Source organism: Physeter macrocephalus, chromosome 5 (genome assembly GCF_002837175.3).
Source record: "Physeter macrocephalus isolate SW-GA chromosome 5, ASM283717v5, whole genome shotgun sequence".
Classification (NCBI taxonomy): Eukaryota; Metazoa; Chordata; class Mammalia; order Artiodactyla; family Physeteridae; genus Physeter; species Physeter macrocephalus.
This window is the reverse complement of record NC_041218.1, coordinates 61,006,391-61,028,639: the sequence shown is the minus strand read 5'-3', so window position 1 is coordinate 61,028,639 and position 22,249 is coordinate 61,006,391. Positions and strand designations below refer to the sequence as shown.

At 42.5% G+C, this 22,249-nt stretch overlaps 1 protein-coding gene across 11 annotated transcripts in view; it reads left to right on the top strand.

Annotated features, from left to right (window-relative positions):
- The window catches only part of SLC25A13 (solute carrier family 25 member 13), a 262,700-nt gene that overhangs the window by 194,796 nt on the left and 45,655 nt on the right, over nucleotides 1–22,249 (top strand). For 6 of the 11 annotated variants that reach the window (XR_008617418.1, XR_003679894.2, XR_008617416.1 and 3 more), the window contains exon 15: nucleotides 7,683–7,821. Coding sequence is in view for 5 of the 11 variants with exons in the window: in XM_055084997.1 (XP_054940972.1) it covers nucleotides 7,683–7,821; nucleotides 17,938–18,096; nucleotides 18,188–18,278; nucleotides 18,546–18,732 (576 nt within the window). In the remaining 6 variants the exon portion in view is untranslated. Of the gene's footprint in view, nucleotides 1–7,682; nucleotides 7,822–9,056; nucleotides 12,200–17,937; nucleotides 18,097–18,187; nucleotides 18,279–18,545; nucleotides 20,397–22,249 lie in introns of those variants that run through there. The other 5 variants (XM_024127441.3, XM_024127447.3, XM_055084997.1 and 2 more) reach the window with 4 other exon arrangements.

Here is a 22,249-nt window from a genome sequence, read left to right as displayed (position 1 = left end):
AAAAAACGTTTTTTTAATGCTCCCTCATACTATCTGGACAGCAACAAAAATCGCTTTGTTTCTGAGTGGAGGGAGAGAGAAGGGGGAGGGGAAAACCCACCCCTAAGAATCAGGAACTCCAAGCTTGCCTCACATAGGTTGGCAGACTGAATTTATATTTCTTGAGTGATATGAAAACGCTCAAGCTGGGAATTTATTTTAAATAATCTTGAATTGGTAGTGCCTCCAGCTACCTGGCAGAAGCAAACACAAGTTTCGTTAAGAGGAACCCACCTTCAGCCCAGATGTTGAATTTTCATAGATAATGTTCCAAGGAAAATGGGCAGCTCATAAACAAAAGTCCCAAATCACACAAGGAAACAAGGCACTTTAAAAAGAGATGGCAGGGCTTCCCTGGTGGCGCAGTGGTTGAGAGTCCGCCTGCCGATGCAGGGGACGCGGGTTCGTGCCCCGGTCCGGGAGGATCCCGCGTGCCGCGGAGCGGCTGGGCCCGTGAGCCATGGCCACTGAGCCTGCGCGTCCGGAGCCTGTGCTCCGCAAGGGGAGAGGCCACAGCAGTGAGAGGCCCGCGTACAGCGGGAAAAAAAAAAAAAAAAAATGAGATGGCAAAAACAACTGACAGCATTTTAAACCTCCAAAGATTTAAAATTTAAAAATTATCATAGCTATAAAGTGAATGTTTTTGTTTTAAAAATTAAAATGGTGAACATATTTATGGTTATTGAAATTTAAAATTCAGCATTTCAAAATTCTTGCTTTAACAGCAGATTAAACACAGCTGAAGAGAGAATTCGTAAGAGAATTACTCAGAGAGACAGAGAGTGAGACACAGGAAAGTGTGAGGAGGTCTAATGGGTATAAAAGAAAACCAGGAGGAAAGGCGAAATGATGGCTGAAAATTCTCCAGAACCATTGAAAGCTATCAATCCATAGATTCAAGAAGTACGGCAAATCCCAAGCAGGATAAATAAAATTAATCCAGACTAGACAATCAGAATGAGACTGCTGAACACTAAAGCTGAAGAGAAGCTCTTAAGTGACCAGAGAGAAAAGCAGATTGTCTTTAAAGGGGAACAGTTGAACTGATGGCTAACTTAGAAACAGGAACAGTAGAAGCCAGAAGTCATTTGAATGGTATCTTCAGTGTGTAGAGGAAAAAACCTTTCAACATAGAATTCTATACCCTGTAAAAATGTCTTCCAGGAACAAGGGTAAAATAAAGACAATTTTTAGACTAGCAAAACTCAGAAAGTATATCACTGGTAGAACCGTACCAAAGGAAATTCTAGAATGTACTTCAAGTAGGAGGAAAGTGATTCCAGATGGTAGTCTGGAGGTGGAACAGGGGATGAAGTGCAAAGAAAAGTGGTAAACATTTAGTCTAAATAACATTGTCTGAATTTAAATGTGTGTGTGTGTGTATATGCATACATATATACGTATGCATGTATGATGGTAATTACAATGCTTAATGTTATCTGAGCTAGAATTAAAGTCCATAACAATGATAAGATGGAGGGGTTGCTTATAATTTAAGTAGTCTAATGTGTAAGTATTATATAGGAGGAAGGTAAAGATAACAGACTGTAAGTTAAGTATTTATAGTAAAAATTTCAGGGTCTAAACCTTGGGACTAGAAACAAACCATGCAACTTGCAAATAGGTAGCAGGGAGAAGTTGGGGGGAAAGACAGCAAGAAGGAAAAGAAAAGAAAAATTGAAAAGATGGGACTTTTTTTTTTTTTTTTTACAGATTAGCTTTGTGAAGGGGACAAAGCTTCTCAGAGACCAAAGTTCCATGTAATAAAACTCTGAGCCACTTACTGGATTTCCAGTCCATCTAAATGATGAGCGTCATTGATGGCAAAGCAACATGTAATAGTAGAACAGTAGAGAATTAGACCTGGCACACGAGTGGCATTTCCTAACAGAAAACCTTGAGTTACCAAGGTGCTTTTGTTAGAATTGCAATGAAATTAGGGAGACACCAATAATCTAAAAGTCCCTGTACTAAAGAAAGCAAGTAGTAGGCATTGATATTTTATATTCAAATTGAAGTAACTTCAGTGTCACTTATGTGGAGTCTCCAATTGTTGACTGGGTGATTTGGCTTTAACACCAGTGACACAACATAATGGAGCTTGGCACCAGTAATGTTTCTCAGCAAGACACTGAAATGCATCCTGTTCAAATCCCTAACTGTCCCTTGACTGGGCAGGAGAGGTGCTGCCAGGCTGTGTATACAAGGGTTAACTCGCTTGGGAGAAACCAAGAGGTATGCTAAGGGATCAAGACATGACATGCTGCCCATTGTTTGTAGCTCCAGGATCAAAATATACAATTATACATGCCAAATAAATTCTAAACCTGTAAGGTAGGAAAAGAGGGGTGGCTCTGACTACAGGTGCCAGAAGCATTAAATAACCTTCCCAGACAAGGTGCACCACTGTTGTCTTGAATGCTGCAGGGTCCCCCCCGGTCTGGCATTTTCCCCCATGCTAGACAATGTGCATTCACTGCAGGAGTCTCTGTTAAGCCTCTGTCTCCCAGACCTGCTGGCTCCTGGTGCCCAGCCCTGACACAGAGGTGCCTTTGTGAGTGTAATTACCTTCCCCTGTATTAGAAATAGTCTGTTTCAAGCTGTATTTGCAGGTACAGCTAGAGTAAGCAGGAATTAGCATGTGAAAAGACCTGCCCTGGCCCTGACTTCTTTATCAACCACCATCCTTCAGGATGGTTTTTTTCCCTCAGATTCATTGGGCAGGTGTGATACCATCCAAGATGAAGAGCTTTAAAAGAAGGAAAAAGGCACTGGAGATAGCAGCGTATGTGTGTAAGATACAAATCCTGTTGTGTTTTATCTTTTGACAATTTCATGCCAGACAGAGCTGCCAGAGTAAGCTTGGGTGGATGATTCCAGCAACTTAAGAATTGATTAAAGCTCCTTTGGGCTTTCAACATAGTGTCCACATCCAAAAAAGCATGAGAAGTAAAACAGATATTTCCTTTGCCATGGCGATACAGTGGCCAGGGTCTCTAAACCATTTTGGAGAAAGAGTGCTTTAACGAAGAGTAAGAGATCAGATGATTGCATTTTTCATTTATTAATTTCCCCCAAGTGATTTTACTGTGTGTACAAAGGAACTTCAGGGCCAACCAGGGAACGTCCAAGAGCAGGGCTGCCTAGAGCAGGGAAATGTGGGGATTTTTCTTAAGGGGAGGAACATTTAAAGATTTATTTTAGGTGGTACACACTTTGTCATTTATTAATTTTTTAATGGCCAAAGTACTTCTTTTTGTGTTGCTGACGCAGGCTCTTGGGCAGCATGGAATGTTTCCCTTTATTATAAAGTTGCCTGTTCAGAATGGCTGATCACTTAGTAAAAATGGTACGTGGGGCAAGTAGAATTCAAGTCAAACAGGTTTACGTTTTGATGTAGGACTGGAGGATGGGTGTTCACTGAGAAGTGAAGGATTTATCAAGGAATCTGGGGAACATTCTCACTGTTGGAACTTTAAATGCCTTTCTCACATCCTGTCTCCCTTTTCATTGTGCCAAACTGGCACCTGCCTTTGTGCCTTAGGCCTGGAGGAAGTCGGGGGGCGGGGGAGGAGTGGGGGAGGAGACCAGGAAAATTTAATAAGCCTGTGCCTTTTTCTTCGACCCTTTGCAAACTTAGCTTTCCTTGGGAACTGGGCTTTGATGCCTGGGGTGTGAGAGAGGTGAGAGACACCTCATGACTCAGGAGAAGTGATGTGCTTCTGGGAGATGCCTGAGCAGGTGCTGGGCTGTGGGAGGATGCAGGCTCCGGGAGAGGCAGGGACCACAGACCTCCTCAACCCCACCGGCCCTCACACTTGTCCTGGACTCGATACTTTACGTGGGACTTTAATAATTATTTCCTTGTGTATTCCTAAACCCCTGTCCCCCTCTCTGCCCTGAAGAAGGCAGCCTTTGGCCATTTTGACAGGAGAGGAAGGTTCAGAGCTCCGTTTCCCCCAGTGCTCTTTCATTACACAGCCACACAGCCATAGAGGGGAGGGTACCTCTCTCAGGTCCCAGGGCTGCTTCATACCTTGCTCAGTGGAAATTAGAGTTTCTAAATGTTTTCACTTGCTGGCTAGATGGTCCTGCCTCTGTGGAGCGGAGATGGTGGCCATTCCACAAGGTAACTTTCTTCCTTCACTTTCCCTTTCCTTCCTGTTTTTCAGATAATCAGAAACCCGAAACATCTTACAGAGTCTCACCTTGGCTCCAGCATGCATAAATTGTTTAAGCACATTGTCTGATCCCTGGTAGGAAAAATACAGCATATTTCTGACCATTTTTCCTTTAGTGTTTCACAGTGTAGCTCCGCCTTTTCCTTAGATGTGGTCTTCCTTTGTTTGTTTGTTCATCTGTGTTTTGATCAAGTCATTTTTCTTCTTAGTCATTTGGAACTGTTTTCAAACATCTCTTAAAGCATATCACACCTCTTATTAGGCTCATATTCTCACACTGATACATGATTTACCGTCATGATTTCAGGAAAGCAGAGTTCCTTCTTGGGAGAACCCAGCTGCTTCTTCACTTGGCCTTACTCTTCTTGTGTCACAGGGATGTTTCTAATTTCAGGTCACGTATCAGTGTATCCCAAGCCTCTCATTTCTCTCTTTAGTTGTGGTGTTTTCTGTGGGAGTTGGCAAAGCCAAATCAGTGTCACTAGGAGCATGTCTTAGGCCCTAACGGCCCAAGCTTTTGTTGTTTTCTAAATTAAATCAGACAGTAGTTTCTGGCTCCTGGTTGCTTACACTCTGAAATAGGCAACACTGACGTAGGCAGATATACAGCACTGAGAAAGTGTAGACAGTGTGGAGCCATGTGGAATCTACTCCTTGTCTATCTTCTACTTACTTGGAAAGGGTGTTGTTTGGGTTTAAATGAATGCAGAGGAGGTACTTAAGAGGTTGATGTGCCTAGCTAGCTTCACAGTCATCAAAGACGATGTAGAGTGATAGGTGTGCCTTGATTGATCAGATGAATGGGGCATTGAGTAGCTTTACCTGAGAGGAATCAGGCTGACCAGGAGAGGAAAATGGGAAAGTGAAGTCATTACAAAGCTTTGACAAGGGTGACAATACCGGGCTTAATCCACAGGACAGCCAAGACCACGATGATGGTGGAGTTTTTAAAACAGCATATAGAAAAGAAATTTAGGCAGTATGGCTGAGGAGATGTTAGACCATACCGCCCCCTCACTCTCCCACAAAAAAGAAAACCAAAAAACTGGATAGCGTGAATTTAAGGAGAAGAAAAGCATAACGGAACCACAGAAGCATGACCCCGACTAGGGAACGGTTGATAATATTACTGTTGAAGGCGATGCTCCAAAACATATATGGTGGTTGCAGTGTTTATCTTGCTGGTGAAAATTAAGGGCAAATCAAAATTTTAATACTTTAAATTAAGGGCAATTTAAATTTTTAACACTTTACTTTGTCTGTGATAGGCACTTAATATTTTCTAATCAGGGGGGGAAAACATGTTAAAGGGAAAATATTACCAGCAAAAAAAGAAAAAAAAAATGAGCAGAGCATATAGACTGAAGTTCTATAGATGCAGAAATTTGGGAGGTGATGTCCATAGTAAAAACTGATAGATGTAGTTAAAAGCAAGATTTGTGTGAGGAGGAATTTTATCATCCTAAAAATTACTCCAAAGTGATTCGTTTAGTAAGTCAGTAATATGGCCATTTTTTTTACTATATTGAAGGAGCCAGACATGGAGAAGATTTAACTGATCTTAATATGAGTTGGTCATTTGGTATTTAATTTGAATATCTCCTGGACAGGCTCTGCATGTGAGCAAATAGCGAACAGAACTTATGGGAAGGTTTGTAGGCAAAATAAGGAAAAGGAAGTGAAAAGAGACAAACAAATGAGTGATAGTATTACCCTTACACAGTGACTCCCTGGATTATAACTTTTTGAAAAACTAATCATCAGGAAAGGATTGGATGCTACACGGATACTGGTGTTATGCTGTACTTTTTCCCCTTGAAAAAACTGGGAGAGGTGGAAAAAACTTGAGCGTCCTGAGTTTTGGACCTGTCTCTGGCACTGCCTCCAAGGACGTCCCGTAAGCAAGCCAACAGCAAGGCCCTTAATAAACATGCGATTGATAGGTTAACTGCCCTGGGCATCGATTTGCACATGTGTAAAATGAGGAATTTGGGTGTGGTGAATTTTGTAGTTCTTCTTTTCAGTTATGCATTTAACAGTTTGGGTGTTAACAGAAGCGTGGGCTGATGGGCCATACGTGATGGGGGATCTGTACTCAAAGTGGCCAGAGGCAGCTTAACACATCCATGGGTGAGTTGATGGAAGAACAGCCAACATGACAGAATCCAGATTCCAAGCATTTGTTCTGCTTGGAAGGATGGGCCAAACTAGGATGGAGTTTAATAGGATTAAACACAAAGCCCTGCTTATGTTACTTGTTTAGGACAACTAATTAAGTGACAGTAGACCTAGGTTAATAGCGGTTCATATGAAAAAGACTAAGGACTTTATTAGCCACAAGCTCAGTGTGAGTCAGGGGTGTAATGCGGGTGTCAGAAAAGCAAAGGCTGCAGTAACAGATGTGTAGTGTTCAGGAACTTTGACAGATTAGAGGCTGGCATCAGGCAAATACCCGAGAGCCAACATCACTAGACCTCAATAAATGTCACTGGGCTTGGCTAGATCTGTGGAATCTGGATGGATTCATTATTTTCCTTGAAGAATCTCTAAATTTGATGAACGTTTTTAGGCATTAGAAATCTGTGAAAGAAATGGTATTAAATCATTACGTGTTGAAAAGGGGGGCTTCTGAAGGTAGGTAGGTTTAGCCTACCTGAAACACAGTATATGTCTTGTGGTTTTCATTAGAATTTTATATCGTATTTCTGGGCATGCATCAATTTTCAAGGCCTCCCCATGGCATTATTCTGGCACCAGAAGTTATTTGGTGAAGACTTTGCCTTAGTTGCTAATTGTTCTACACAGAGCTCTTAAATATATAGGAATTATTATAAACATTTTAAGGCTTTAGGACAGGCATTTATCAATGTTTCATAAACCCTGGGGCAGTCGGGCTAAGTATATGAATAAATTGGGGGAATCCATGAACCCCTTGAAAAGGTGTCTAATTTTTTACATATGTGTAATTTTTTCTGGGAAAGAGTCCAACATTTTCATCAGAGTCTCAAACAATATGAAAAACAAACCCCTTCCCCTACCACCTTCATAATTTGTCCACTTCCTAGTGTGTAAACACAGAGGTATCTTGGTTGTTGCTGCCCATCTTCTGAGAACAGATCCTCCTTGAAATGCCAGTGACCTGCCGTCAATTAGGGATTTAAAAGGATGTGGCAGGCAGAGTTCCGAAAATGTTTTCATCGAAATCTTACCATTAGAATAAACAAGAACTCTCCCCTCTCGCTTATACCACACAGTAAAATGTTTTATTTTAAAATACAAGATTCTGATTTATTACTTGCAGAATTTGGGTTATATATATTTTTTTCTGTTCCCCTTTCAACTTGTAAGTACAAATTTGGTCTTCTCCAGGAATATTTTGTTCTGAGGGAAGTTCCAAAGAAGCTTGATCTTCTGAATGGGATATGTGTTTCATGTGGTTTTTCTTCCTTTTCAAACGTACAGGGTGCCAAAGCATGCTTTCTGCGGGACATTCCTTTCTCGGCCATCTACTTCCCATGCTATGCTCATGTGAAGGCTTCCCTTGCAAATGAAGATGGGCAGATTAGCCCCGGAAGCCTGCTCTTAGCTGGCGCCGTAGCCGGTGAGTGTCCTCAGAGCTCTGTTCCCACCGTGCCACTGCACTGGAATTTTTGCTTATAGTTCCCGACAGGGTACATGCGAGATGGCTTTAGATTGCTTTGAAGAGCTACTAAAATGAAAGGGAAAGAAATGAATCTTACTTCTGGCAGGTTAGACTATTAGACAAGCTTAATTTCTCAACTCCAAAAAAAGCTCGTTAAAAATTGGTGCATTTGTAGTATTGTTGGATTCCAGTTCAGGTTCCATGTCGTTTCATAGTTTCACTTCATGGTGTAAGAACAAGAACTGTTCAGTTAGAAGTTTTTAAAAATGTTAATACTTGTGGCTTAAAGGTGTCTAACCAAAATAGTACATAAAACTTGTCCAGGGCTTCCCTGGTGGCGCAGTGGTTGAGAGTCCGCCTGCCGATGCAGGGGACACGGGTGTGTGCCCCGGTCCGGGAGGATCCCACATGCCGCGGAGCGGCTGGGCCCGCGAGCCATGGCCGCTGAGCCCGCGCGTCCGGAGCCTGTGCTCCGCAACGGGAGAGGCCACAACAGTGAGAGGCCTGCGTACCACAAAAAAACAAAAAACAAAACAAAAAAAAACTTGTCCAGAATTTAAGCTGTAGTTATTGTCATTGAGAGAAAAGAAATGTAATAGAACTAGAAACAGCTTGGGTCTGTTAGATACCTGATTGCTGCTAGCTGTGTAAGGTTGTAAGATTGGTGTGTGTGTGTGTTGGTGTGTGTGTGTGTGTGTGTGTGTGTGTGTGTGTGTGTGTGTGTGTGTGTGTGTGTATTGAATCTCAGAGAGAAATGACTGTCTTCTATAGTGCTACAGTGAAAGTATCAACAGAAGAAAATAGATGCAGACGTTGGCTTCTACATTCCCAGTGTAAATCCTTAGAGGAAATTTGATTATAGCCCCAGCAGGAATGAGTTCATTCTTTGATGCTTCTCCTTGTTTAGAGACCCTAAAGGCTAGAACAATCTGGATTAGCTCTCCAGGTGGTGACAAACATTTAATGAGTTAACAGACCCTAAGGCAGTCATGGGGTGCCTGGGTCCAAACAATTTTGATACAGGTGTTGTTCTCATCAGACATGTGGCTTGAGTCTCTTGAGAAGTACCCCCTGCTTTGAGAAGTTGTTTGCTGTTTTGTGAGCCCCGTGTCCTGCCTGTAGCCTGGGGAGCCCTGGAGGCGGGAACCCGTGGAGCTCCTCTGTAATTCTTTGTTAATCCCTTTTCTTCAAAGGTGGTGATGTTGGTGTATGAGGCAGGGCTGTCCTTTCCTGGCTGCTCGGGGAGCCTCGTTGTATGAGTAGCAGTGAGACCACTCTACCTAGATCAGAAAAGCATGATCTCAAGACTCAACCATAGAATTCCCTGTTTTAATCCCAGTTTGGCCATTCACTCACTGTGTCCTTTATATGTCGTTTACAGATGTATAAACGATAATATCTTTTGAACCAAAAGGGTATGATACAATTTATTTCCAGTTATTTACTTGAAATAAGGAAGGACCTACTGGGGAGAACTGACATACCATTTAGTAGTATGTGACCTCAGGCAAGTTACTTAAGCTTCCCGGGCTTGGTTTCCTCAGCCATAAAGGGAGATGGTAATTGTACTGACTGGAGAGAGTGGTTATGAGGCTCTAGTGAGAGCACCCATGTGGAGGACTTAGCCTGTAGCCTGGCAGAGAGTAAATACGCAGTACATGTTAGCCATCATTATGTTGAATCCAAGAGAATCTGTCCATTAAGTCACTCCAAAAATCAATTGCAACATCAGAAGATAAGTATTAGAGCTCAGATCAAAGTCTAGGACATTCTCCAAGCTTTGTTTTCTTTGAACCACAAAAATATTGCCTTTAACTCTTCCCTTGGAGAAGATAGCTACCCAGACATAATTTTTGTCTCTGGGTACACGTTTTCCTGGGTGATCTGTGCTGCCAGAACTGTAGAAATTACAAGTGGATTTTTTTTTCTCTTTTAAAGTTTATTGTCTTCTATTTTTTGTAGGATTATGAAAATATTGACCATTGTAAAATATTTGGAAAGTATCAGAACACGTAAATTAGATAACAGCATCCATTATTCCATGACTCTAAGATAATCACCATTTAATATTTTTGCTAATTTCTCCCCCCCTTGGATGGTTTTTAACAGAACTGTGATCACATTATGGGTGTGTGCTTTTCACTTAGTATCGTTTCGGAAGCATTGTTCACCATCACAGCAGAATGGTTCATGGCATGTACTGTGGGGTCAGACTATCTGGGTTCAAATTCCAGTTTCCCTGCTGAGAACTGTGTGACCTGAATGAGTTACTTAATGCCTCTCGGCTTGTTTCTCCACCTCTATATGGAAATAAGAATAGTCTTAGTCTTGTAAGATTATTATGAGGATTAAGGGAATTAATGGATATAAAGATCCAGGAAAGCACCCGGCACATAATAAGTATTTTTAAATGTTCAATAATAATATTAATTTTCTTATGTCATTTAAAACTTTGTAAACAAAATTTTTAATTTGCTTCATACTTACATCATCTTCAATCTTAGATAACAAACTTTTTTTTCAAAAAAAATTTAAATACATGGTATTGTTAAAAAAACATCTTTGTGCATAAGGCTTTCCCCCCACCTCCCCATTCTGGATTGTTTTCTTGGGAGAAATAAATTCTCTGAAGTGAGTTTGCTGGTTAAAAAAAAAAAAAAAATTATGATTGTTTCTAAGGCATTGCCATGTCCTTCTTGAAAGTTTGAACTGCTTTACATCGCATTCTGCTATTATTTTAGCCCTCTAGCCATCCTGTTGTCTTTCAGAGTTGTTTTCCACATACCTTCTGTATTAGTTATTTGTTGCCACATAACAGGTTACCCCAAACTTAGCAGTTTCAAACAACACATGTTTATTATCCCAGTTTCTGTGGGTTGGGAGCAGCTTATCTGGGGACCTGTAGCTCGAGTCTGTCATGAGGTTGCAATCCAGACGTCAGCCAGGGCTCCAGAAGGCCTGACTGGGGTCGGAGGACGCACTTTGAAGATGGCTCAGTCACACGCACGGCATTGGCAGGACGCACGGCATTGGCAGGGCCGTCAGTTCCTTGCCACAGGGCCTCTCCATAGGTCCTTGGATGTCCTCGTGACACGGCGGCTGGCTTCCCCCAGAGCAGGACCAGAGAGAGAGAGGGAGGGGGGAGAGGGAGGGACAGGGCAGGAGAAGTTGGGGGCGGAAGGTGAGAAGGAGAGGAGGCAAATAGAAGCTGCAGTGTCTTTACGACCAAGCCTTGTAAGTCGCACTCCTTCATTTCCACACCATCCTATTAAGTCCTACTGATGAGCCCTCCATAACGTGCACGAAGTGGATGCAGAGGCAGAGGTGTGAACACCAGGAGGTGAAGATCACTGAGGCCCATTTGGGAGCCAATTGCTACGCTGACTATAGAACGTTTACTTTCATTTTACTGTCCATCTTCCCCTTCCCTGTAAGACAGGATAATATAAGACAGACTTTGTCATTGGTTTTTTTCTTGAAAGGACAGGTAAGCCACAAAGCTTGATGGTCTTTATCTTCCACAAACCTGTATAAACTATGTAATGAGAACTAAGCTACTTTCTTAATTTCATAACAGATATCAGAAGCCAATGGCAACTGTCATAACCTCCATTCTCATTAAAGTTAGGGATGTTTCTGTTATCCAGTTTTTTAGCCTTATTTGGAGGTTCCAGTCAATGTGGTAAATATGAAAAGGAAGTAAGAGGCATACATATTAGAAAAGAAGAAATGAATCTATCATTATTTGAAAATGATTGTTTGCCTGAAAATCCAAATTAAAATGCCTAAAAATGTATCAGAATTAATAAGGAAGATTAGTAATGTTTTTCTTTTTTTTTTTTTTAGTAAGATAAACATAAAAATCTATATCCAGTGATAAGCAGTTAACTGATGTCCTGGGAGGAAGCAGGGCCACCATCTGCTGAGTGTAGAGCCTTGCAGGTGTACTCGGCCAGGGAGCTGAATTCAGTATGGAAAGGGCAAGAAGACTGCAGTCAGAAGTGTGCCCAGTGCAACACCAACAAGAAGGGCAGTGAGCACAAAATGCACCACACGTGTGTGGGCTGTTGGTTGCAAGCCAGATCAGACCCCCATGTTCCTCTGGTGGATACCAGGGGAAGAAAGGCATTTCCTCAGGAGAGGACACAGTGATGGGGTGGGTATGCACAGAAGCCCAGGAAGTAGGTCCCAGGGCCAGAGTGATCTTTGTTGTCATTAAGAGAAAGGAGAAAAGCTGATCTCAAAATAAGCTATGAGGAACAGTAATTGACCACTAACTTATTTATTATAAGAAATGTCTTAATGCTATTTTTATATGTTATATAAAATACACATTTTAATATAAAATATGATTTTTATATTTTATATTTCAATTTATCTCTTACACAGGATACGTATATTTTTTGTTGAACAATACTATTATACATAAGATGGATCAGGGTTCCGTGAACATGATTTTACCTTTTATGTTTTGACAGGAATTTCAGTTATTCAGTAAGTATTACCTTACTTTCTCCAAAAATTTGATTTGATTTAAAGTTAGATTGCTTTAGTAATATATAGCTTTTTAACAGGTGGTTGTTAGTATCTTAAAAGGTAGAGAGGAAAAAAAAAAAAAAGGTAGAGAGGGCTTCCCTCGTGGCGCGGTGGTTGAGAGTCCGCCTGCCGATGCAGGGGACGCGGGTTCGTGCCCCGGTCCGGGAGGATCCCACGTGCCGCGGAGCGGCTGGGCCCGTGAGCCATGGCCGCTGAGTCCCACGTGCCGCGGAGCGCCTGGGCCCGTGAGCCATGGCCGCTGAGCCCGCGCGTCCGGAGCCTGTGCTCCGCAACGGGAGAGGCCGCAACGGTGAGAGGTCAGCGTACCGCAAAAAAAAAAATAATAATAATAACGTAGAGAATATTAAATTTTTTTAGGTCTACGTATCTAGTGATGGACTGGGAAGATCTTTAGATACTGGGAACGTCTCCATTAATTCACAGGATCGAGTTAAGACCAACAGATATTTGAATTTATGTTCATTAGCTAAATTGCCTCATGTGTCAGAAGGTGAGGGATGAAGCAAAAGGGGCCTGAAATTAAGGAACTAAATTCTGACTCACTCTAATTGTTACTTTTTTGATTAATGAAGGGCATTTCAATATGGTTTATGGATAATATCAAATGCAGGATATCTTATACTTCTCAAATGTTATAGAGTGACCGCTCATCCCAGATGGTCTTGTCAGAGTGGTGAGGTAGAGGAACAAGTCAGACTGCAGTGATGGTCTTGTGATCTTGTCTTTGAATTAATTAGCTTTAGACTAAGTAGTAATTCAGGAATATCTTTAGAAGAGTTATGTGTGTGACTGATCATGATGCTTTTACAAATGTATTAGAAGAATTAAGTTAGGAGAAAAGTACCATTGGCACATAATTATATAAAATTAACAATTTTTTAATTATGTGGACATAAAGCTTAAGATAATTTAAAAGCACTTCTTAGATCCTTAAAAAAAAAAAAGAGTAATGGAGAGGTTGGAGGTTGGATCAAGGTGATGGACTGAGCATGTTGATCCATCTCTCCTCCCAAATACCTTAAAATGTTAGAAAATACATGTTAAAAAACTCCTTTTTAGCACCAGCCTTCAGAAGATAGGAACCAAAACCTGAAACAAGTGAAAAATGCCACAGCCCAGAACACCGGCAGGAGAAATTACTTTTATTAATTTAAGAGCAAAACCAGATAATTTTAACCTCCGAGTGAACAACAGATAAAATGCCTTGAGTGTTGGGGGAGGTTTTAGGGTAAATCATTAACAAGAGTTAAGGAACTGCATTTACTGCGGGAAGGTCGGCTTGCTCCTCTCTCTTCTCCTTTTTATATGGAACTTCAGGCAACATTTGAACGGAGGCTAAAAGCCCAGAGCTGTATTCTAAAGGAAGGGAACACTTGCCTGGAGAGGGCAGTTGTAAAGAACTGAAAGAAAGCAGGGCAAAGCTTAGCGGTTATTCCAGACCTTTACCACAGATGCGGGGCGGTGGCGGGGGGAATGAACTAATACCAGCTCTTCCAAAGAGGGGTAGAAAATAATTCCTTCTACATCCAGAGTGAAGCACCCCGCATTGCAGGATTTGGAAGGTCCCTGCCCTGCCAGCCTATCTCAGCCCCTGCATGCAGTTACGGGCCTCACCCATTTCATAAACTCTCTCCATTCAGGAGAGAGGCCTGTGGGTGAGGCTGGCCCAGAGTGCAGTGGAAAGCTGTCCACAGCACAGATCAGCCTGTCCTTTGAACTTGAACGTCAGTAGACAGCCAGGGGTCCCCTCAGACAACAAGGAGCAATAAGGTAAGTAAACAGAAGAACTACAGAGAAAACAGGCAATTCAGGGAACAGAGGAGGACTTTTAAGAGCTATAATTAGGGTCCTCAGATTTGAAAGAAACACTCAGTAAGGAGGCTTTCTTGAAAGTTAATAAAAAGATTGCCAAACTTAGAAATCCATAAAAAAAAAAAAACCACCAAATTTGACACATGGAAAATAAAGTCATGGGAAAAAACAAACAAAAATCTCTAGAATATGGATCACAAATACAGAGATGAAAAATAACAGAAAATTTAAGAGATGTGTAGGATGAATCCGAGAGGTGTAACATCTGTTTAATAGGAGTTATCCAGGGAGAAGCAATAAGGAAAAGAGGACAGAAAACCAATCAGTAATGGAAGATTGGCTTCTCATCTGCGGTGCTGGCTTCCGTCAAAATGCCGAGGAGAGGAGGTCTTGACCTGCAGTTACGTTCCCAGCAGGCACGCTTGCCTTCAGGAGCAGGGGCCAAACCAGGGTAGTCCCTTCCAGCCAGGACTCACAGGAACCCCTCACAGACCTCTCGGAGGCAAAATGAAAAGTGAACTTAAGAAAGAGGACAGTGTGGGATACGTGAAACAGAGCAGATAAAAGTTAAACCCGAGAGTCGGTCTGAATGACTACTAACCTTGGCTTATGTGTGTTTGTACAAGAAGCGTCGTTGGGAGGCAGGTAATAGAAAGGGAGACAAAGGGAGGGGGCACCACCTCCTCAGCTTGCAGAGATGTCAGTGCTCATTCGTTGCACACACTGTAACTCACACCTGTGTAACAAACGCTCATGATATTTAGACAAATTGAATTAGTCAGGAAAGGGTGGAAATCAAAAGGGAAACCACCTAGAAGCAGAGAAAATAAAAACCGTAACTAACCCAGGATGGCAGAAATCAGTCTACAAGCCACAACTGAATGCGTTCAGTGCCCCTAGTAAAAACAAACACTTTTAGCCAAGTTGTGAAAGAAAATCTAGTCATCTGAAATTCGAGAAAACAGTGACATAGAAAGATGGAAAGAGAATGGATTGAAAAATATGTACCAGGCAAATACCAACAATAAGCAAGTGTAGCAATATTAATGTCAAACTAAGTGGAATTCAGGGTTTAAAAATAACATTCAGAAGCACAGAGGCATATTTTACACTTAGAAAAGATAAAGTTCACTAAGAAGCCTCTCTGTATTATCAACATAATATCGTCTTATAAAACCTCAAGTTAAAAGTATGACGAGATGGCTTCCCTGCGTGGCGCAGTGGTTGAGAGTCCAAAGCTGTGTTTTGCCAATCATGCTTTCTTTTTGTTGTAAATGACCTTCTACTCTCTAGCTGCTGGCCACCCCCTTAAAAGAGTTATAATTTTTTTATTGGCTGGAGAACACCCAAGTTGTTCCAGTCACACAGGTAGCAAGTGGCCCCAAGTTCTCACCGTTTGTCTCATCTCTGAAACACCAGCTGGGCAGTGGTCCCCTTCCTGTTGAGGAACCTAAAAGCTGCCTCCCTGCTGCCTAGCCTTCTCTTGTTCTCCCATCTTTGGGAAGAGAGAAAACTTGACCTCTTTTTGTTGTTGTTGTTGTTTTTATTTGGTTGCACTGGGTCTTAGTCGTGGTACGTGGGCTCCTTATTTGTGGCATGCGAACTTTTAGTTGCGGCATGCATGTGGGATCTAGTTCCCTGACTGGGACTCGAACCCGGGACCCCTGCATCGGGAGCACAGAATCTTAACCACCGCACCACCAGGGAAGTCCCAAGACTTGACCTCTTGCTCAGCATTGTCTTTACCCTTTTGCAAGCCGGGAGAGATCAGGCAAATTGGCTCAGATTCTTTGCCATCCCTGACCCCCCAAATCAACACATCTCCAGTGGCCAAGCTCTTCCTGGGGGATGCTGCCTTCCTGGCCTTGCTTTGGAGTAGCCTGATGCTATTCTCCAGGTGAATTTAGCAAATCTCCACACCAGAAATTCCCTGTCCACAGGGATATCCACAGTCCCTCCGAGGCCCTGGCAAGCTGTCCTCCTAGGAGAGGTGGGAGCAGGGGGTGGAGAGGATGAGAGTCGTGTGCAGGCCGCCATGTTTCCAGTACCCCACCCCCGCCAACACACACACCAATCACGTTTTACCAGACGACTTGCTGAACTTCTTACACGTTTCTCTTGGCATTTTTATTCCACTGATCAATGTCTTTCCTCCCTGCCCTCCCCAATACTTCTCTCTTTTTTTCATAACAAGTAGCTATTTATGAAAACTGCCCTAACTGAAGGAAACTTTTTACCCATTTTATTGCTTGTATGTCTTTCACATTCACACTCTTGACATGCCTGCCCACCGTTGTAAGGAGGATTTTATTGCGTGTCTAAAGCAGACAGCCTTGCTAAACTCTTTCTAAACCAGGAAGTGAAACAAAATTGGTGGTGTGAACACAGTGGGTTTCTAAGCATTTTTCATGTTTCCTTCCATTATGTTGGAGGATAAATTCCTGGCTCAAAGTTGAAATAATTCCTCTAAGCTAATAGGAAATTCAGTATGACTTACCCAGTGAAGCACTGGATATAAAGTGAGCTTTCTCACATGCAAAAACGCGATGCATTTTATAAAAACTGTTAACATGAATGTTTGAGGAGCTTAGTATAGATGGAAGAGGAAAAGATACAGCTTAGTGATATAAATGCAAACGTGTACTCTGCAGATTTCCCCTCAGGCACATACGCACACACTGTAACTTTAAAGCTGTCTGTTAGAAGGATGAGATGGAGTTGTGAGCCAGACCACGTTGGTTTGGACAGAAATTCTTACAGAATTATTAAGCCTTAAAAAAAGCAAAGGAGATTTATGCATCTGCATTTGACCAATTTGGTTTGGAATAGGTTCATAATGGAAAAGTAATAAAACCATAAGAGACAGTGTCTTCTGAGTACAGTCTCGCTTTTAAAAAATCTAAACATGGGCTGCCCCAGTTTGGATAAAATGACTGTAGAAAACTTTCCCATTGGTAATTTTGGGAGGGTTTTGTTGTTGTTGTTGTTGTTTCTTTTTCATTGATTATCAGCCAATATAAATTTTAAGCTTTCTGTCGTATTTTTTCTGGAGATGTCAGTCATAGGAAAGAGGAATCCTGAAGTGTTATCTGTGGGCGCCTCCCCTTCAGGTCACTACACACACACACACACACACACACACACACACACACACACACACACACACACACACACACACACACAGTGTTTGTTTAGCTGTCTGTAAAGTCTTTCTCTGATGTAAATGAAGAGGTTAGGGTTTGGAAGGTGGGGGGTGGTTGAGTGTATGTGAAAAGGCACCTCTGGTGACTGCCAGAAAAGCAGGAAGAGGAGACGGATAACAAGCTTCACCTCTGAAAACTCAGACCTAGTAACTCTGATTTCCACAGGAAAGCAAAAGAAAAAACAAGCAAAATCTTTCTCCGTTTGTTCTCAACCACTCGAAGTCATCGTCTTGATAAATAATTCCTTAAAACTATTTAAGAATATAAGCGTAACAAACGGAGGTTGGTGATCTGGAGACACGAGGCGTGTGCCCCTCTAGGTGTGTTGGAGCCTCCTTCACTGCGGACGAGAGTCACAGCTGTGCTTCCCAGAGGGGACAGCAAAGAGGCATTTGATTTCATCCGATTCTTAACTTTCTTTCCACGGCTGGCAGTTCAAAGCACAGTTCTTTTTATATAGGGAGAATGTGACCGGACTGCGAAGGTGTTGTCTTTCCTGCAGGTATGCCTGCGGCATCTCTAGTGACCCCCGCTGATGTTATCAAGACACGATTACAGGTGGCCGCCCGGGCCGGCCAGACCACTTACAGTGGAGTGATAGACTGCTTTAGGAAGATCCTTCGGGAGGAAGGCCCAAAAGCTTTGTGGAAAGGAGCTGGCGGTATGGAAATAATTTGCTCTTAACTAAACCTTTGGTATCAGGTGAATTTTAAAAATCTAATTGCATCTGTTATTTCTTATTTCTTTCAAAGCTCGTGTGTTTCGTTCCTCCCCCCAGTTTGGTGTAACTTTGCTGACCTATGAATTGCTGCAGCGATGGTTCTACGTTGATTTTGGAGGAGTGTAAGTATCCTGCTAAATTTCAGCTGCTTCTCATAGTCTGTTGTCATTGAGAAAGGTATGTCTATTTAGTCCCTATGATGAAGTAGAAAAGATGTAGGAAAATACTGAAGTCATGTTATCAAACTCATTTCAAAAGGGAATATACAGCTAACTAGAATTCCACAATTCCTCTCTGATCCAGACTTTAGCAGTTTTTGAACGTTGTTTTTACCAAGTGAAAAAACAAAACAAAAACTCAGATTCTCGCTCTATTTTCTCTCCTTTTAGGAAGCCCATGGGATCAGAGCCAGTTCCTAAATCCAGGATCACACTGCCTGTTCCCAATCCCGATCACATTGGGGGCTACAAACTGGCAGTTGCCACATTTGCAGGGATTGAAAACAAATTTGGGCTTTACCTACCTCTCTTCAAGCCATCAGGATCTACCTCACAAGCCATTGGTAGAGGCCCGTAGGACCGTCCCTGGGCTATTGCTGTGGCTTTGTTGTTACTGCAAAGAAGAATGCCCCATCTTGGATTGAAGCAACACTTCCTTCCTTTCACTTCCATCTCCTGTTTAAATTCAAGTCGAGGCTTTTTATAAGGTGAAATCATTTATTTTCTGTGTGGTTTCTTAACCTAGATCATTGTGAAATTTTCCATAATTATTCTTTGGGCCTCTGCTCACAAACCTTTGTGTCTGACATTTGCTGGGATTTGGTCAACACTAACCTGATTTGGAGGAAGAAGCAAGTCTGAATACAAATTAAAACGATTCTCTTTAGGATTAGGATTATAGTCCCGAAGAGGCCATTGAGAGGGAATCATGGTGTCCAGAGCAAAAGTGTTCCGTGTCTATTTAACCTGGTAGGAAACTGGGTGCATATTTATGAAAGTAAACAGCCCTGGAAGAAATGAAAACATTATCAGAAATAGCCAGCCTGGCTTCAGATTTTAAGCATGCACTAATTCTGTCTCTGGATTATATTATGAAGCTTTTATGTGAAACATGTTTTTTTGTAATGAAAACCACATTGAAGATGTTTAATAATCATATTCTGTTACTGGTACTAAGACTACTAGGTAGAAGTCTTTTGTGCTTTAGCGAAAGTACTGTTGGCACTCTACTCTATAGATGGAGAAACCAGGATGTGCAGCATCTCTCCTCATTTGGGGTAACTGCTCATATGAAGCACATGTGCTGATTGCTACCTATTTCAATAAACACTGTAGAAAAACGCGTGCCTCCGTGTTACTGGTACCTACCCTCGCCCCCTCCCAATCCCCCATAATGGGCATCCGTTTGCTTTTAAAATCCATTTTGTCTTGAATCATGGAAGAAAAATACATTGCGATATAAGTTTTTATATAATTTGTGGTGCCTTGCACAATGGTCAGAAGGCTCATGTGTTTGTGAAGAAAGAAATAAACTATTTTTAAAGCTACTGAATTGTTTGCTCTTGTTATGTCATGTGGCGAACGACCGCAATAATTGTCATCATTGGACTCTCTGTGTTTCATTTTGAGGGCGATTTGTTCGTATTGGCACGGGTATGTCCTCGTCTTTCAAGGTGACGTGTACCCTTGTCTTCAGTATGCCAGTGTTCAGCGTGAATAAGAGAAACTACATTTAACCCCAGATGAGCGAGGAACCTAGCAAACTGATACTTGTTCTAGTCGTTCTCGGTGCTTTTGGCAGTTTCCTATCGTGAGAATTAATATAAAGCTTCACTGGCAGTTGGGCGTGAAAACTGGTATGAAATGGCAATGGTATTTTCTCATTTTCTCTGACTCTTCCTCGTACCCAAACCATATACCACTGTGTCTGACCTTTGGTAATATTTGACCAACACTGTAATGACTGGTGGAAAGGTGTTAGTCTTGAACAGAACTTAGGGCTCTTCTTCTCAGGCTGCAATCATGCTCCCGAGGAGGCTGCTGAGTAACTTATCAGCGGTGAGTTTGAACTTTCTGTTTCTCCGAAATTCACCTCCAGATGGCACAGCCATTTTTCAGATCAAATTTTCATTGTATAAACACTGACCCACATCTCAGACATGGTGCATTGCCCTGCTTGCTTCTTTAAGAGCTGCTGCATTTGTTGGGAGAGTGTCTTGGCTTCCCTTAGATGTACCTGTAGCTGAGGGCGATTCTCTTTAGTAAATGAGAAACCCGAGGTACCAGGAAGCCAAAGGAGATAGGGCCACAGGGCTGTGTTTCTTTAAAATCCTCGGCTTAATCTGTTCAGGGATAGGCAGTGACTTGAGACACTTTGAAGGAGGCCTAATTTCCATCTGAGTTGTGCTCAGTGGGTGGTGTGACTGTGACATCCTTGAATAGAACTGCAGTCACCGTGCGGTGAAAACCACGTCAAATTTGTTCTGGGTTTTTCTTCTTCCTGAAGTGACAGCACAGTACGTCGGCAGTGCTGTGGCTGCCGTTTCTGCGGCTGCTCCTTTTCCTCAATGCTGAGGAGCTGAAAGCTGTGTAACTCCCACCCATGGGGACCAGCCTCCCCCCTGCCCTGCCAGCGCTGGAGTGTCTCCCTCTGTCCTTGGTCCACCTCATGATTGCTTGGGGGTGGGGAAGAGGCCTGACTTTTGTAGCAGCTTTTTTTTTTTTCTAGGAGGGGAAAAAATGTGGCGCTGACCACAGAATGAACACACTGATTCTTGGGTTCCAGTCGTGGCTGGGTTTCTTGAGGCTGGGTGGCATGCTGTCGCCAAGCTCATGCTACACCTCATAACCCACAACCATTCGCTGTGCTCCCTGGGGTCGCCTTAATCCCAAGCAGCCGGGGTTGCACAGGGGAAAATAAGAATTCTGGCACAGAAAGGAGTCATTTAAATGCTTATTGCATTTCAAGCTTCAGTTTTTACTTAGCTAAAATATTTACCATTGCTGGAAAACAATGTTTAAAATTTTGTGCTTATATGTTATTTAATGGTGTGGCCTATATAAACCTCAGGATGCTTACATTTTGACAGTCTTCTGGAAATGTTTAACAGCACATAACTCAGTGAGCAGGGAATAAAAACCGGGAACAAATTGTGCTTGAAACTTTGTAACCTCCCCTGGCTAGGTATTCGGCAAGGCACCTTGGAATTCTTCAGGTAGAGGTAGGGAAATCTCCAGTAATGGAATTTGGTGAGTCCTGTCTTGTGGCCCCATTTATGAACCTTCTAGATAAACCCTAAGAGTCATCATGTGCTTTTTACCACAGAAGCCATCCTTGTGGGGATGAATGTGTGTCTTTGCCACTGAGCAAAATCCCATTTTAAATTCAGGGTAATCAAACGCTTTCAGGATGTGGATTTTTCCGAAGATTTTTAGAAGACACGTTCCCTGGTAAGAGCAGTGAAATGTTCTTTCCACAAATGGTACTGCCCACAAAGGGGGCGTGCCTTTTGTTTTACCTTTTGGGAATAACCCAGCCCTCACCAAAGAGTTCTGTTTTTGATGTTATGAGGACCACAGTGGGGGGAGGGGGGTGTTTAATGGTTTCATTTTAAGGTCTGAGGCAGCAAAAAGCATTGCCACTTCTATCTTTTAAAACAGTGGCAGTCTTCAGCTTGAAAGCCCGGATTGGGCTCCATGAGGGTAGGGACTATGCTTTGATGCTAGTTCCATAGGGCCTGGAACTTTTAGTAGACTCTTATTATTTGGATAGATGGATGGATGGATGGATGGATTTTTGAGAAATGGTTTTTTTTGCCAATGAGTAATCTCTATTATTTTCCTATTTTACAGGCCTTTTCAGTAGTGGGTTTTGTTTTGGTTTGTTTGTTTGTTTGTTTTTGCGGTATGCGGGCCTCTTACTGTTGTGGCCTCTCCCGTGGCTCCGGACGCGCAGGCCCAGCGGCCATGGCTCACGGGCCCAGCCGCTCCGCGGCATGTGGGATCCTCCCGGACCGGGGCACGAACCCGTGTCCCCTGCATCGGCAGGCGGACTCTCAACCACTGCGCCACCAGGGAAGCCCTTCAGTAGTGGT